At 50.0% G+C, this 13,320-nt stretch overlaps 1 protein-coding gene across 1 annotated transcript in view; it reads left to right on the top strand.

Annotated features, from left to right (window-relative positions):
- The window catches only part of LMO1 (LIM domain only 1), a gene marked incomplete at both ends in the record, with an annotated part of 35,113 nt that extends 33,509 nt beyond the window's left edge, over positions 1 to 1,604 (top strand). Inside the window, one exon of the mRNA XM_080697392.1 lies at positions 1,499 to 1,604. Coding sequence (XP_080553518.1) covers positions 1,499 to 1,604 — 106 coding nt within the window. The remainder of the gene's footprint in view (positions 1 to 1,498) is intronic.
- Positions 1,605 to 13,320: the final 11,716 nt, after the last annotated feature.

Below are 13,320 nucleotides of genomic sequence, written 5' to 3'. Positions count from 1 at the left end.
TGTGGCACATTTCTGGGTGAATGTAATGATGGGGCATGCTTGAGTTGTGTGTGTGTGTGTGTGTGTGTGTGTGTGTGTGTGTGTATAGTGTGAGTTTACTTGTTAGTACATGTATGTTTAAAACATACACATTGGGGTTAAAACATGCACACATGTAAGTGGGATATGTTTTTTTTTATTTATTTTTTTGGTGCTACTGGGGTTCCTGGAAGCCCTTCTATCTCCGGGCTACACTCCCAGACCTATTTTTACATTTTTACTTGGAAACAGGGTCTCCTAAGCCAGCGCGCGAGGCTGGCTTCGAACCTGTGCGATCCTCCTGTCTCTGCCTCCCAAGCGCAGGGATTACAAGCGTGCGCCACCACGCCCGGCAGTGGGATATGTTTTTAAATGTCCATGTGCAAGGGTGTGTGTGTGTGTGTGTGTTGTATGTACATGGTGAAGTGGGTATGCATGTGTGCACATTTTAAACATGCACATGCAAAAAGTAATGTATGTGTGCCCTGTATCCTTGTGTGTAACTATGTGCATGTGCGTGTGCAGTCCAGTGAGAAGGGATTCCCAGACCTGCAGGGTGCAAGCCCTGCAGGCAATAGCCACTTATCCTGGCCCCACTCCTATGAATCTGGTTCTAGCCTAGCCCCTTTTGTGATCTTCCAGGCCCTACTCAGTACCCCATCCTTGTGGGAGGTCTTGGGAACCTCAGGATCCCTTTACCCTTGGCTGGGGCCTAACATAAAAACAGGTCCACTTCTCAGGAGCCCCCAGGTCAAGTAGGAACTCGTACAGGTGTTCCCAGAGGACCTGAAGGGGCCTCTGGCCAGACCTGCTGCTAGGAGGGCTCTGTGAAGTTACAGCGCCACCTGGTGGTTAGATTGGGTTCTGCTGGGACTGGGCCGGTGACCCTGGGGCTCGCTAAAGGACCCAGACACCCTAGGGACATCTTTTTGTAAAGGACTGGGATTCTCCCAATACTTGCTTAGAACAAGGGCTCCCAAAGCATGGTTCTCGCTGGGTAGAAGATTAGTGGGACAGGGCCACCTCCTGGAAAGATGCCCTAGGAAGCCTATCTCTTCTGTTTAGAGAAAGTATGCTCTCTACTATGCCAACCTCTTAAGTTGGGAAGGAGGACAGAGGATAGAAAAATCAACCACTTTATCCCTCCCCTCTCCCCATTTCCCCCTCCCCATCTCTCGCCTCACAGTGCTTTTCATTTTGTGTTCCCTCTTCAATGCTGTTCTCCCATCTCCCCTCCCTGGGAGACCTGTCACCTGGACTCGACTCTCTGATTGTCCTAGGTCCCAGGCCGCAGGGCCTGGCTGACCATAACTGACCAGACTGCTGCGGGACTTTTGCAATCCCCTCTGGAAAGTTCAAGGAGCAAACACACTCCCCCACGCCCCACCCCCCATGCATCCCGCCACGGCGGGCCAGGCTGGGTCCTGCTACCCGCTGGGACCCTCTCAGGCTTTCACTCTCTCTCACTTGCATTTTCTAGATTTTGCGTGGGAGACAAATTCTTCCTGAAGAACAACATGATCTTGTGTCAGATGGACTATGAGGAAGGGCAGCTCAATGGCACCTTTGAATCCCAGGTTCAGTAACGCCCGGCGCCTGGCCTCCGGGCCCATCTGTCCGTCCGTCCACCCGCCCACCCACCTGGCAGGCTGACTGGTCAGCCACTCTGCCGGCACGGGCTGGCCAGCCGCTGTCCTGCTGAATTAGAACTTCTCCATCCTCATGGGAGGGCGGCCCCTCCTCCTGCCGACGCCCATCTGTGTGTGACCCCTCCCGGGACCCGGCTGGGCCTGTACAGTCTGTCTTCTGTATATAAATGGGAACATTTATTTTATGAGAAATGTAATGCGATTTTATTACTGGCGTGGATTAAACTTATGAATGTTTCCGGGGATGTTACTCTGTGTTGTGCACATGACTGACACAGACCTGGGCCCCTTCTCTCTTCCTGTCAAGCGTAGATCATGGAGCAGGGGGTGGGCCTCCAGTATACACTGTTGATGAGCAGGGGAGTCATGTTGGCCTTAGAGAGAAAAAACTGAAAGGAAGGGAACAGTTCAGCATCCCTCAGCCCCAGCCCAAGGAGAAAACTAGGGTGCCCCCCTGCCCTGAGGAAGCATACATCTTGGCCCCGAGCAAGCCCCCAAGAGCGGCAAGATGAAACTGTTCCTGTGGTCTGTCAGCCACTGGGACCCCAGACTGCCCAGGTGGGGACTCAGCTCTGATCTGGTCTATCATAAAATCCCAATTCCGCTATCATGGGAGTACCTCCCCCCTCCACAAGCCCTCTTCTCTTTTCGAGGGACACTGCTGGCTCAGGTCTGACCTAGAGTTCTACTTTCTGCCTTCTGAGAGAACAAGAATAATCCTATTTCCTTTTAATATAGCCCATACAGACTGGAGACAGTCAGCGAACCTCAACCTTCTCTATGTCCCACTTCTGTGTCATGAGTGGGGCGAACCCAAAGAAAATCAGAAAAGAAGCTGAATCAAGATGAGACACATTCCCCCGCCCTTGAGGAGGTTGCTGTGGGGCTGGAAGGCAGAAGCCAGGGATAGGGAAAGCCAGGAAAACAAAGCACATCGTGGAGAGGACAGACCACTGTAGGGATACCTGGGACAGACCAGCTCTCTCCAGGACATAGGCCATTTACAGCGGCTCCAGAGAGTCAGAGACAGACCAGCCAATGGGCACACAATTAGACCCTCCCAGGTGCCGGCAGGCAGGAGAGACAGACCAGCAAGCCAGCAGGCATCCAGCCCAGGCCAGAGACAGCCAGACCTGCAGCTGATGGGCAGACACCAAGGCACTGTCTACCTCCCTGGTTGAGCTGGGCTTACCCCAGGCAGCAGGGATGCCACCACAGTGCCAAGCACAGAGCCTAGAACCAAGAAGGTACCAAACCACTGAGCAGTGGTAAGAAGAGAGGGCCCAAAGCCTGGGCAGAAAAGGCCATATGTATCAAACCACGCACTCCTCTTTCACAGGGACTATTTGCACTGGCCATCCAAAGCCCAGGGCTGATGGAGTCAGACTGCTGCTTTAAGTTCTGCCTACCCCCAGGTAGGGAACTGGCTGGACTGGACTCTTACATCACCCCACCCCCGGCCGGGCTGGCTTGACAGTGGGAGGAAAGCTGAGCTCTTGTGAGCGCTGGGCAGGGGCGATCTCTCTAGGTCGTGGTTTTGTGGCCAGTGGTCCTGTCCATGGAAAGCAATGGCCGGGATCGAGGATCTTGGGGCAGAAGTTCTTAACGTTGGAGGCATCCACCCTCTGTGAAGGATGAGACAAAGACCCAGTGCAAGAGAAAAGGGACAAAGACCCAGTCGGTCTGGCTGCAGTGGATGTTTTCCTATGATGTAAGTCTGATGTGGTTGTGGAACTGGGGATGGTTAGGCCTGTGTGATGATGTGATATTGTGAATGAGTCTTAGTGTGTAGAGAGATGTGGAGGGCTGGAATCCATAAGGAGGAGTTTTTTCACCTTGTATGAAAAGGCAAATTGTTTTCCTGGATTGTAACAGCCGACGCTCCCTGGGTCCTTAGGTCTAGGATGGCTGTGCCTTCCCTAAGGACCTGACTTCTAACCTCCGAGTTTGTTGCAGATAAAGTTGTAACACAAGTTAATTACATGGTTATGGAGAGATAACAGAGCCACTCCAATGCAGTTTCTGGGCAATTACAATTGTTTCCAACAGAGTTACCATATTGCAGCCATGAAATAACATGTCATTTTGCAGTAATTATGTAATTAACTTGTCTCACCACTGCAGGTTGCACAACAATTAATTCACTCACAATGAGATAGACTCAAAATCAGGCAGGCAGGGTTTGGAAGCCCCCGGGCACAGAGCTGGCCTTCTCAGGAGACCCTAGCCCCACTCTGGCTGCTACAGACCTCATTGGGGGTATTCTGCAGCCCAACATGACATGAAACATACTAAGCCCAGCATCACGGACCCTATTGGTGCTATTGGGTCCAAGAGGTGGAGATGATCTGCTTCCAGGTCAGCATGAGACCCAGATCTACACTGGGAGGTGCTGTGCTTGCCCAAGCTGGGGTCACTCACCATCCTGGACATGGTAAAGTCCTAAGAAACCTTAACCAGAAAGTCCTATATCAGTCCGTGGATGCTTTGAAGAAAAGGCCACCCAGGCCTTGCCTCAAGAGGTCTGAAGCCAGTGGGGAGGGCAGAGAGCAAGGTCTCTCTATGGGGCAACCAAGGCAAGGCCGGAATGGCTACTGGGATCTGAGGATTATGTCCCTGGAGAGGTTTCACAGCCTCGAGGGATGACCTGAGAAAAGCCTGACCCTCTTTCCCAGCCTGGAGATATCTGGTCAAGTAGAAGGCATGCACTGTCCTGGACTGGTTCTCCTTGGGACTGCAGTCCACTGCAGATGACTGGGAACAGAGGACAGAGTCAATATTTAGCTACCTGTTACCTCTAAAATTAGAATTGCCTGAAAATGAATGAATAAAGACAAGTTGATATGAAGATGGGTTGGTTCAAAAAATTCTTGGTCAAGCCCGGTTTATCATGAGAAAAGCATCAGATGAAACACACACACATAAAGCTCAGGAAAGAGACCAGAAACCCCACAGGCAAACCTCGGCCTGTGCTGGGCCCTGGGGTCAGACCTTCATGCTGCTTTATCTCAATAAGGGTGAGTGCTTCCCAGACCTGTCAAACTCGTGCAAGCACCAGAGTAGATTACTCTGGAGCTCCTCCGCGTGGCGTCACTTTTGTCACCCAACCACAGCCAGCTCATCCGACCAGCAGGTCTGTCCCCCTCTTAGCAGCAGCATCTCTGTTCCCACCACCAGGTTGAGCTCCTCTAAAGCCAAAATATCTCCAGCTCTGTTAAACTGCTCCTGGCTGAATCCAGTGCTCAAATAATGTTCCATACCACGCTTCTTTCCTCCCTGTAAAATCTCTTTTTTACTTGGATCCCCTTCTCACACGAGGGGGCTCCTTGTGCCCTAGGTTAACCCCTCATGACTCTCCCCCCAGGAGTTCAGAGGCAGACCCAGGAAGGAGGAAGGCAGCTGCTTGGGCAGAGGTGAAAGGATGAGCTGCTGGTGCCTTGGGCAGGCTCAGGGAGAGAGGAGCCCTTAAAACCTACTCCCAGTGGGGTAGTGGGGGGCAGATTTGCATTCAAACAGTTTAGAGTCTTCCAAGTGTTTTTTTTTTTTTTTTCTGGGCACCCGCCCTTTCTCATGAGAGCTGGCAGCCCCCCCCCCACTATGTTCTGAGGGCCCCAGGCTGCACACCTACCCAAGGCTTCCATGGATGCTGCCCAGACTCCGATTCTCTGTTTCCATTTGCTCCAGGACAAATAGCCAGGTCCCCAACTCTCTCTCTGAGCTGGGGCTTTGTAGAGGTTGTGGCCTTTGGAAGAAAAGTCTGGGCCCTCAGTGGTTCAGGAGACTTTTGGCTGCCTGTGGCACTTGGGTTGGGGTCATACTCCCTCAATTCATACTTTCTTTTCTCTCTAGAACAATCAGATTCTAGAGAGAAGCTGGCCCAGAGGGTCCTGCCGGTGCCTGAGAGACTCTTGCTTTCAGAGTTTGCTCTGTGATCAGAGGGAAGTGGGGGGATATTGTTGAGAGGCCAGGACTTCCTACAGTTCTGACAAGTTCAGTTTTGTCTCTCAGAGCCTAAAGATGCTGGGGGACTGAGGCAGCCCCTGGGTCACACCTCTTGTTTTAAAGTGTCTGTCTCCCTGTTGCACCTGGGGAATATGGGGAGGTTAGAGCATTCCTCAGAGTCCCCTAGGCTTGCCTTCTCCTGCCCTGGCCTCCCTGCCCATCTGTACTGGATGGGATTAGTGATCTGAGACAGAGATAGGAACACAGGGGAGATGAGAAAACGTGGGGCAGGAAAACAGAGGGTGAAGAGACAGAGAGTACGGGGCAGGGAGCGGAACAGGGAGATGGAGAGAAAGAGATGGGGAGGGGGTAGGGCAGGAGAGATGAGAGAAGGGAAGAAGCCTCCAACTGCAGACTGTCAGGGATGAGGATGGCCGTGCTGGGAAGGGCAGTGTGCATGGTAGTCAAGTGCACAGGCCAAAGAGCCAGATGATATGGGTTCAGATCATAGCTCCCCCACTCGGCACTGCACGGCCTGGGGCAGGTTCCTTGGCCCTCATCTCAGAGAGGAGGGACACCCTCATCTTTAAAGGGGAATGTTGGCAGTGCCTCCTTCTCAGGGATGCCCTGAACATTAGAAGATTATCACAGGGCCAGTGCTCACAGCCCTGACTGGCTCATAGAGAGCCCCAGACATGTAGCTGCTCCTGGGACCCTTCATGTTGCACAAACCAGTGCTCTGTCTGCTGATGGGATGTCTGCTCCCACTTCTGGGGCAGCTCCTGGGCGCCTCCTGCAGGAGGCCCGGCTCACTGTAGCAGCCTCTGGCCACACCACTGCGGGCTGTTTGTGGCCCCTGCATGCTTCCTGGAGAGGAATACTGCACCCCAGACTGGTGGGAGAAATTCTGCCCAGACTAACAAAGTAAGCATTCACAAAATAATCCCTAACCCATTTAAGCCACTCTGTCCCCCTTTTATAGTTGAATCACTCCTATTTTACAGTTGAAGAAACTGGGACTCGAGGAGCTATTCTAGTATAGGAGAATCTGGATTTGAACTTGGGCAGGCCTGGTCCAACTCCAAATACATCCAAGTAACTCCCGTGTAAAACTTCCCCTGGCAGCCCCAAGAGGTGGGAGTCCAGAGTGGATCTTACTCCAGAGGAAGCCCCCAGACCCCACCTGCTCCTGTTTCTCTCTACAACCTATCTCCCAGCTGAGGGCTTGGTCCTTGGGTGGGGAGGGTCCTGGGACATTTCTGTTCTTCACTGCATGTCCTAACTGAGCATGGTTCCAAACCTGTCTGTGCTGGGTGCTTGGTGGGAGAAGCAGCACCCGTAGCTTGTCTGGTCCCCAGCAGCCTGGAGGTTTAGCAGCAAGGTAGGGCCCCGTGCAGCCTCATTCATTCAGCCTGGAAGCCAGCCCACCTGTCAGTCAATGGAGAGGAATCAGGCAGGGTGCTGGGTGCCAAGTGGGAACACCCGTGAGCAAGGCAGATGGGGCCCTCGATGGTCTACAGTCTAGTGGAGGAGAAATACAATAAAAAAGATAAGTTGATAATAACAAGCCAAATATTGCTACATGTTGGGGAGTGGCTAGGGGACCCTCCTTAAGAAGAATGGGCAGGGGTGACCTCTGCTTGCCCACTTTTTTTTGTGGTATTGGGGTTCCTGGAAACCCTTCTATCTCCGGACTATACTCCCAGACCTATTTTTATATTTTTATTTGAAAACAGGGTCTCTTAAGCCAGCAAGGCTAGCTTCAAACCTGTGTGATCCTCCTGTCTCCGCCTCCCAAGCACGAGGATTACAAGTGTGTGCCACCACGCCCAGCTGCCCACCTTTTAAGACAAGTGGGCTTGCTTTGGGGAAATGGAGGCCCAGAAAGGATGTGGCGGTCAGGGCCACATGAGAGCCGGCTAGGTCAGGGACCTGGTCTCCTGGCTCAGGGCTCTTCCTCCTGCATCCTATGACTTGCATTCCAGTCTAGGATCCTATTTGGAAACACAGTTGGTGGAAAAGAAGCCCACTCAGTCCTGGCACCTGCTCTGCACTTCTCTCCCTCTGTTTTCCAGGTTAGTAAGAAATATTTTGCATTAAAATGCCGAGAAATTAGGTTTGGCTTCTTGGCTGCAATCGCCAATCTTCCTGCCCCCCAACTGGGAACACATTGGCCAGCTCCATGGCTTCTGGGGGTTCTCCTGGGGATTCTAGTGTGATTGTTCTAAACACTTGGAATTACTGCCCTGCACAGAAGATGCCTCCAGAAATCGGGTTTCTCTGCAGACTCTGCATGACTAGTTTTCTAGGGAAAAAGACAATTTGCTGTAAAAGCAGGAATTAGCAGTGCCCAGAGGGCCATGGGACATTGGGAGCGGGCAGTACCGGCCCTCCTTTTCCTTTCCTTTCAGCCTGACTGGTTTGTTCCAGTAGGGGAGGAGCTCTGAGTTGAGCCCCAGCCTCAGGGCTCCTACTGGACCTTTCTGGCTCCTGGGATCCAGAGGTGGGCTGAAGCTACGGGGTTTCCCTTTGCTGGGCCTCATGGGCTGAGGTGCCAGGGCTCCTATCTGTGTCAATGGCATCCCTCATGAGGTGCCCCCTGGAAGGAATGGCATGCTATCTGACACCTATGGACATCTTTGCCTGCTTTACCTTGGCTGTTATGCAGGGCTGTGGGTTTCCAAAATCTAGTCAAAGTGATTTCATGATCTGGAAACACTAGGCCACCCTTCACTCCTAGCCATTCTATTCGAGTGAAGAAGCAAGACATTTACATGAAACAGAGTTGGGGTGTCACTAGTAGCGTGGGACTTCTCCCAGTCCCTTGGGCTGACTGCTCTCCACCCAGGGCTCAGCTGGCCCAGGCCTGTGCCCCTTCCCTGCACCTGCCTTCTTATTTAGGGCATATTTGGAAGCTAATCTCTCTGTTCATTAAGTGACCCCCTTCCCTTGCCCTCTGCTTTGATTAGAGACAAGAGAGCTAATTACCAGCCCCTGTGAGGCCCTACTACAGGCCATTTAGAGCTGACGCAGCCCTTGAAATGATTTAAAAATCCCATTTCCCTGCAATAAAATGAGCTACCCTTCCCTCCTCATTAAGGCTAATTACTAAACACTTCCCACCCAAGGGGGACCTCGCTCTTGCCCTCTACCCAGCCCCACTCTGGCAGTGGCCACCCAAAGAACTTCCCAGGCAGCAACAGACTCTCTTCCCCCTCTAGGCAGGCATTCCAACAAGGTCAGGGAAGCTGGCAGGTCAGATGACTAGGTATTTAGGGGCAGGGAAAGATCTGAATGGTGGACTGGCATGAGGGCCTAGGGGACCTCTGTGCTGCAAAACGATCCTTTCAGACTCCAAGACTTGAACATGCTGTGAGCCAGGGGAAACCAGTCAGGGCTGCAGGGTTCCCTGGAGTTCTCCATGGTCCTGAACTGTGCTAATCAGAACACCTTCAGATGCTCAGAATGGAAGAGGTAGTGGAACTCACCAGCTCTAGTGTTCTGATGTACCCTTCCTCAGGAAAACTGGAGCCCTTTGCCTCCAGTGGCAGCCCAGCACTATGGTGGGAGGCCCCTGTCCAGGCAGCTCTGAGTGCAGGAATTGATGCTGACACTGCCCCTCATTGACACTTGTCTTCTTCCCCTCTGCTTCCTGGAACCGAAAAGTGGAAAAAACAAAATTAAAATTAAAACAGACTGTAAATTCTTAACTTCATCCAATGTGTAAATTTGTTTCCATAACATTTTTCTTTAATTTAGGGCCTCCAACTTAGGCTCTGGACTCCCTCTGGTCTATTCTCCCAGGATTCATGGAGGACTGAGCTACATAGTCATTAAGGTCTCTCCCTCTGCTGTATCTCCTATTCATCCCCTTCTAAGAGACATGTGATACAAGATGTCCCTGCATGCTTTCTTCCCAGCCTCACAAGCAGAATATGCACACCAGTGTTTAGCTCTTAACTGCACCCTGTTGAAGGGGAAATATAAGAAGAGGCATGATTTGCTCTGTTGGAGACATCAAAGTCTCCCCAGCATAAGCTTTGGGCCAAGCAAGGATCAGATTACCTCCCACCACCAGTTTTGTCTCTGGTCCTCAACACCAGCAGCACTGTGAAGAGGGAGATATTGTGTGCTAACTCCCGTTCCTTCACTCTACCGCCCTGTCCACCTTCAGACTTTGCCTTCTGATATTTGCAAAGAAACCTATGGACAAGGATAACAACTTCATCCCGAGGAAAGGGGGCCTATTCAAGTTCCACAAGTAGATGTATGTCCCAGTCTCCCGCTGTCAGATCCCCATTATTCCTGTCCCCCATTTCAACTCCAAACACGTTCCACTTCTTAATGCTCCTTCTTCTGTTTCAATCAGTCAGGACTGCAGAATTCCCCCGTACCTGTGAGGCTTTCCTTCATATCTCTAGTCATTCTTTCTGCAAGAAGCAACTTAGGACCTGCCTCTTCTTAGGTATTTTCTGCTCTATGGACCATCACTTCTTCAGAACTTTCACAGTACAATTTTCACCTCTAGGTACAGCCTACATTAATGGTCTATACTTGAGTCATAATAGAGCAGGTTCCATGTCCCAAGAAGCAGTACAGCTGACTTCTGTTCCCACCTGTGCATCACCTACCTACATTATAGTGTATTTTATTCCATCACCAATAGATGGAAAAGCAGTCCTGAGAGCAGCCTAGAGACTAAAGCAGAAAAACTGTGAAGTCAGTCTAATCCATCCTTCCATCCATCCTTTTATCTAACCTAGGTATGGTGCATATCTAGTGTGGTGTAAGGCAAGGGAGATGCAAAAGACAAAGGAAGCACAGACCCTTCTCCCTCAAGAAATATCACAGAAAGGAGGGAGTCAGAAAATCATAAGTCTGTATAGTCAGTCACATGCTAGAGCTCTGATCAGAGGCTGCAGAAAGAAGGGATGGAAGAGGACTAACAGGCTAGGAGAAGGGAAAGTTTCCAAGAAAGGGATACTTGTACCATCAAACACAGGAAGATGAGCACATCAAAGAAACAGAAATGGGGGAGGACTTGATTGGAGGGTGATCCAGAGCTCAGTGTGCCTGCAACACAGGACATAGAGGTCTTGGGGGAGAGTGGCAGGGCTCTCAGGCCAGGCCAGGAAGGTAGTCCTTTATCCTCAAGGCAACAGGGAAATGTCAAAGCTTTGTAAGTGGAACAAGGGCATGATCAGATCTGTATTTTTTGAGACATCACTCTGGGATGACACAAAGGGCGGATCAAAGGAGCAAGGTCCAGGGGTAGGGACAGGGCAGACAGGACAGGTTAGGGGACACCTGTAGCTTATATTATCCAGGTAAGTAATGAGTTTTACATGAGTCCCTGATGGTCATTTTTTTTGTTTTTATATCCATTAAAAGCATATACTAGAACCCTCTTGGGGATACAGAAATCAAATGCTCCCATCCAGCCAGAGCTTCCTAGGTCTGTTCTTTCCCTTTTCAGAAAACCCAGCTTCCCAGATCTCTTCTCAGGGACTTTTATCCACACTCTGCTCCTAGGGCATTTTTAATCACAGAGAATAAAATGGATAAAGGAAGGCATTCACATTGGGCAAAAACTTTCTCACAAGATGAAATGAAATATGGTCATCTCCTCAGTCTCCTGCTGAGCATTTGGAGCTCATTGAGAAATGAATTGAGAATGATGCCAGTATCCAAAAGTGGCCCAGTCGGTGTCTTTTTTTTGTGAATGAAGGGCCCAACTGCAATAAAAACAGGAGATCATAAATGAGGCAACTAACCACTTAGCATGATAATTCCAGGTAATAATTATTGAAGAGAATTAAAAATACAGTAACCAATAGGAATAAGCTCCTTTGATGAGCATCAGCTTTGCAGCAATGGAATTTCTAAGTAAATTTAAGAAGATAAAAGCATCCATGTTTGATCAAGAGGTAAAACCAGAGCCACAGAACAAACATCTTCCTCTTACCCACAGGAAAAAGTAAACACCTACCTGAGACACCCTCTGGTGAACATTTGGGTCATTCCAAACTTCCATGCCACATACGATCAGTCTAAAAAGGATATACCTAGAACCTCTTATTGGCCCAGAATGAAAAGGTATTCAAGTTTCCTGATAAGACTAAGGACTAATATTCTATGGCCAGAGGAATTTCTGTCTTCCTTCTATATATGAATAAAGAAACAGGTAGACCTGTGTGCTACTGGAAGCCATTTGTGAGCACCAAGGAAACCAGTCTTATAACCAAGACGATACCAACAAAGGCAGAATGCAGAATGGAAAAAACTCATGTCCTTGATGCCTTGATTCAGCTGCCTTGATTCACTCATATTTGGGGCCCATTCGACTTCCAGATGCCTCTACTATTTAGGTCTCTTTGAGTCAGGGGTTTCTGTTACCTTCTGCCTCCCAAAGCATGTTTACTGGGATACCCACTCAAAACTCCAAAGATGAAGTCTTGTATCCCTTTTGTGGTAAACTTTCTAGCTGCCTGAGGCCAGCCTCAGTTACATAAGGAGGTCCTCAGCAACTTAGTGACACCTGTTGCAAAATTAAAAAAAATAAAGTGGGCTGGGGGTGTAACTCAGAGATACAATATACCTAGGTGCAATCTTTAAGACACACACACACACACACACACACACACACACACACACACACACGAAAGAAAACAAGAAAGAGGAAGGAAGGAAGGAATTAAAGGAAGGAAGGAGTCAAGGGTCTCAGCTGGTCTCATGTCCTGGTCTCATGTCCTGGTCTTCCTTGTTCCCTGGGTTGATTTGAGATGCTTAATTGAAGACTTCAACAGAAGAAATGTTTATACTCTGATACACTAGAATTAAGCATGTATTAGAACTGGGAAAAATAGGTGTGGTGACACTCTGAGAAAGAAGCAGGATCTTCTTCTTCAGCTGGGGCCATAGCCCCGCCTTTGGACATCACTGCTCGGAGAGGATTTTAGACCATGAACAGCTCCCTCTTGTTCTGATTGTCCGAGCGTTCTTTTCCTTTCAAGAGAATAGCATTAGCAGATCATGAATGCACCTCAATTCAGAGCCAGAAAGGAGGGTCTTGTGCTGCAGGAAAAGAATGGCCCTACTCTCTCTTACCCCGTTCTGACCATATTGCTTGAGAACAGGAGTCATGCTCATGCACGTAGTAGTAACTGAGACCACAGCTCAACTGAAGTCCTAGTGCAGTGTTCTAAGGGCCCAACTGCAGGTAGGCAAAATCTGGGACCACTTTTCTCTAGGGCCAAAGCATCAGCCAAGAGAAGCTCTCCATGGCAGACCCTGGAGTAGCACATGCAGGTCAGCCTGCCCTGGCTCTGAAACACAGCCAGGACTCAGGAGCCACTGCATCTGTTCTCCAACCCCTCCCCAGACTTGGATGCATAAAAAGGACTCTGATGCTCCACTCCTGTCACTTTGATACCCAGCCATGCCCACTGAAAGGCCTTTTCCCTGGCAATGCTCTCTGCCTCCCTCCTGAGACTCTTTTCCTGTATCTTCTTCATCTCTCTCCCTCCCTTTTAGTCTCTATCTCCCTTTGGTTCTTTCTCCCCCTTTTCCCATGTCTCCCTGTTTTCCATACTTTTTGTGGCTAAGGTACTTTTCCTTATTAAAATCAGTCATCCATAAGATGAGTTGGCTCAGTGGAGAGCCTTTGCTATCCCAACCCTGAGACTGCTCATCCCTCACTCTACTTTCTTAG

This window comes from Muscardinus avellanarius (assembly GCF_963383645.1).
Source record: "Muscardinus avellanarius genome assembly, chromosome: 1".
In the NCBI taxonomy this organism is placed as follows: Eukaryota; Metazoa; Chordata; class Mammalia; order Rodentia; family Gliridae; genus Muscardinus; species Muscardinus avellanarius.
Note: the sequence above shows the minus strand (reverse complement) of the source record. Positions and strands in the feature narration are given on the sequence as shown.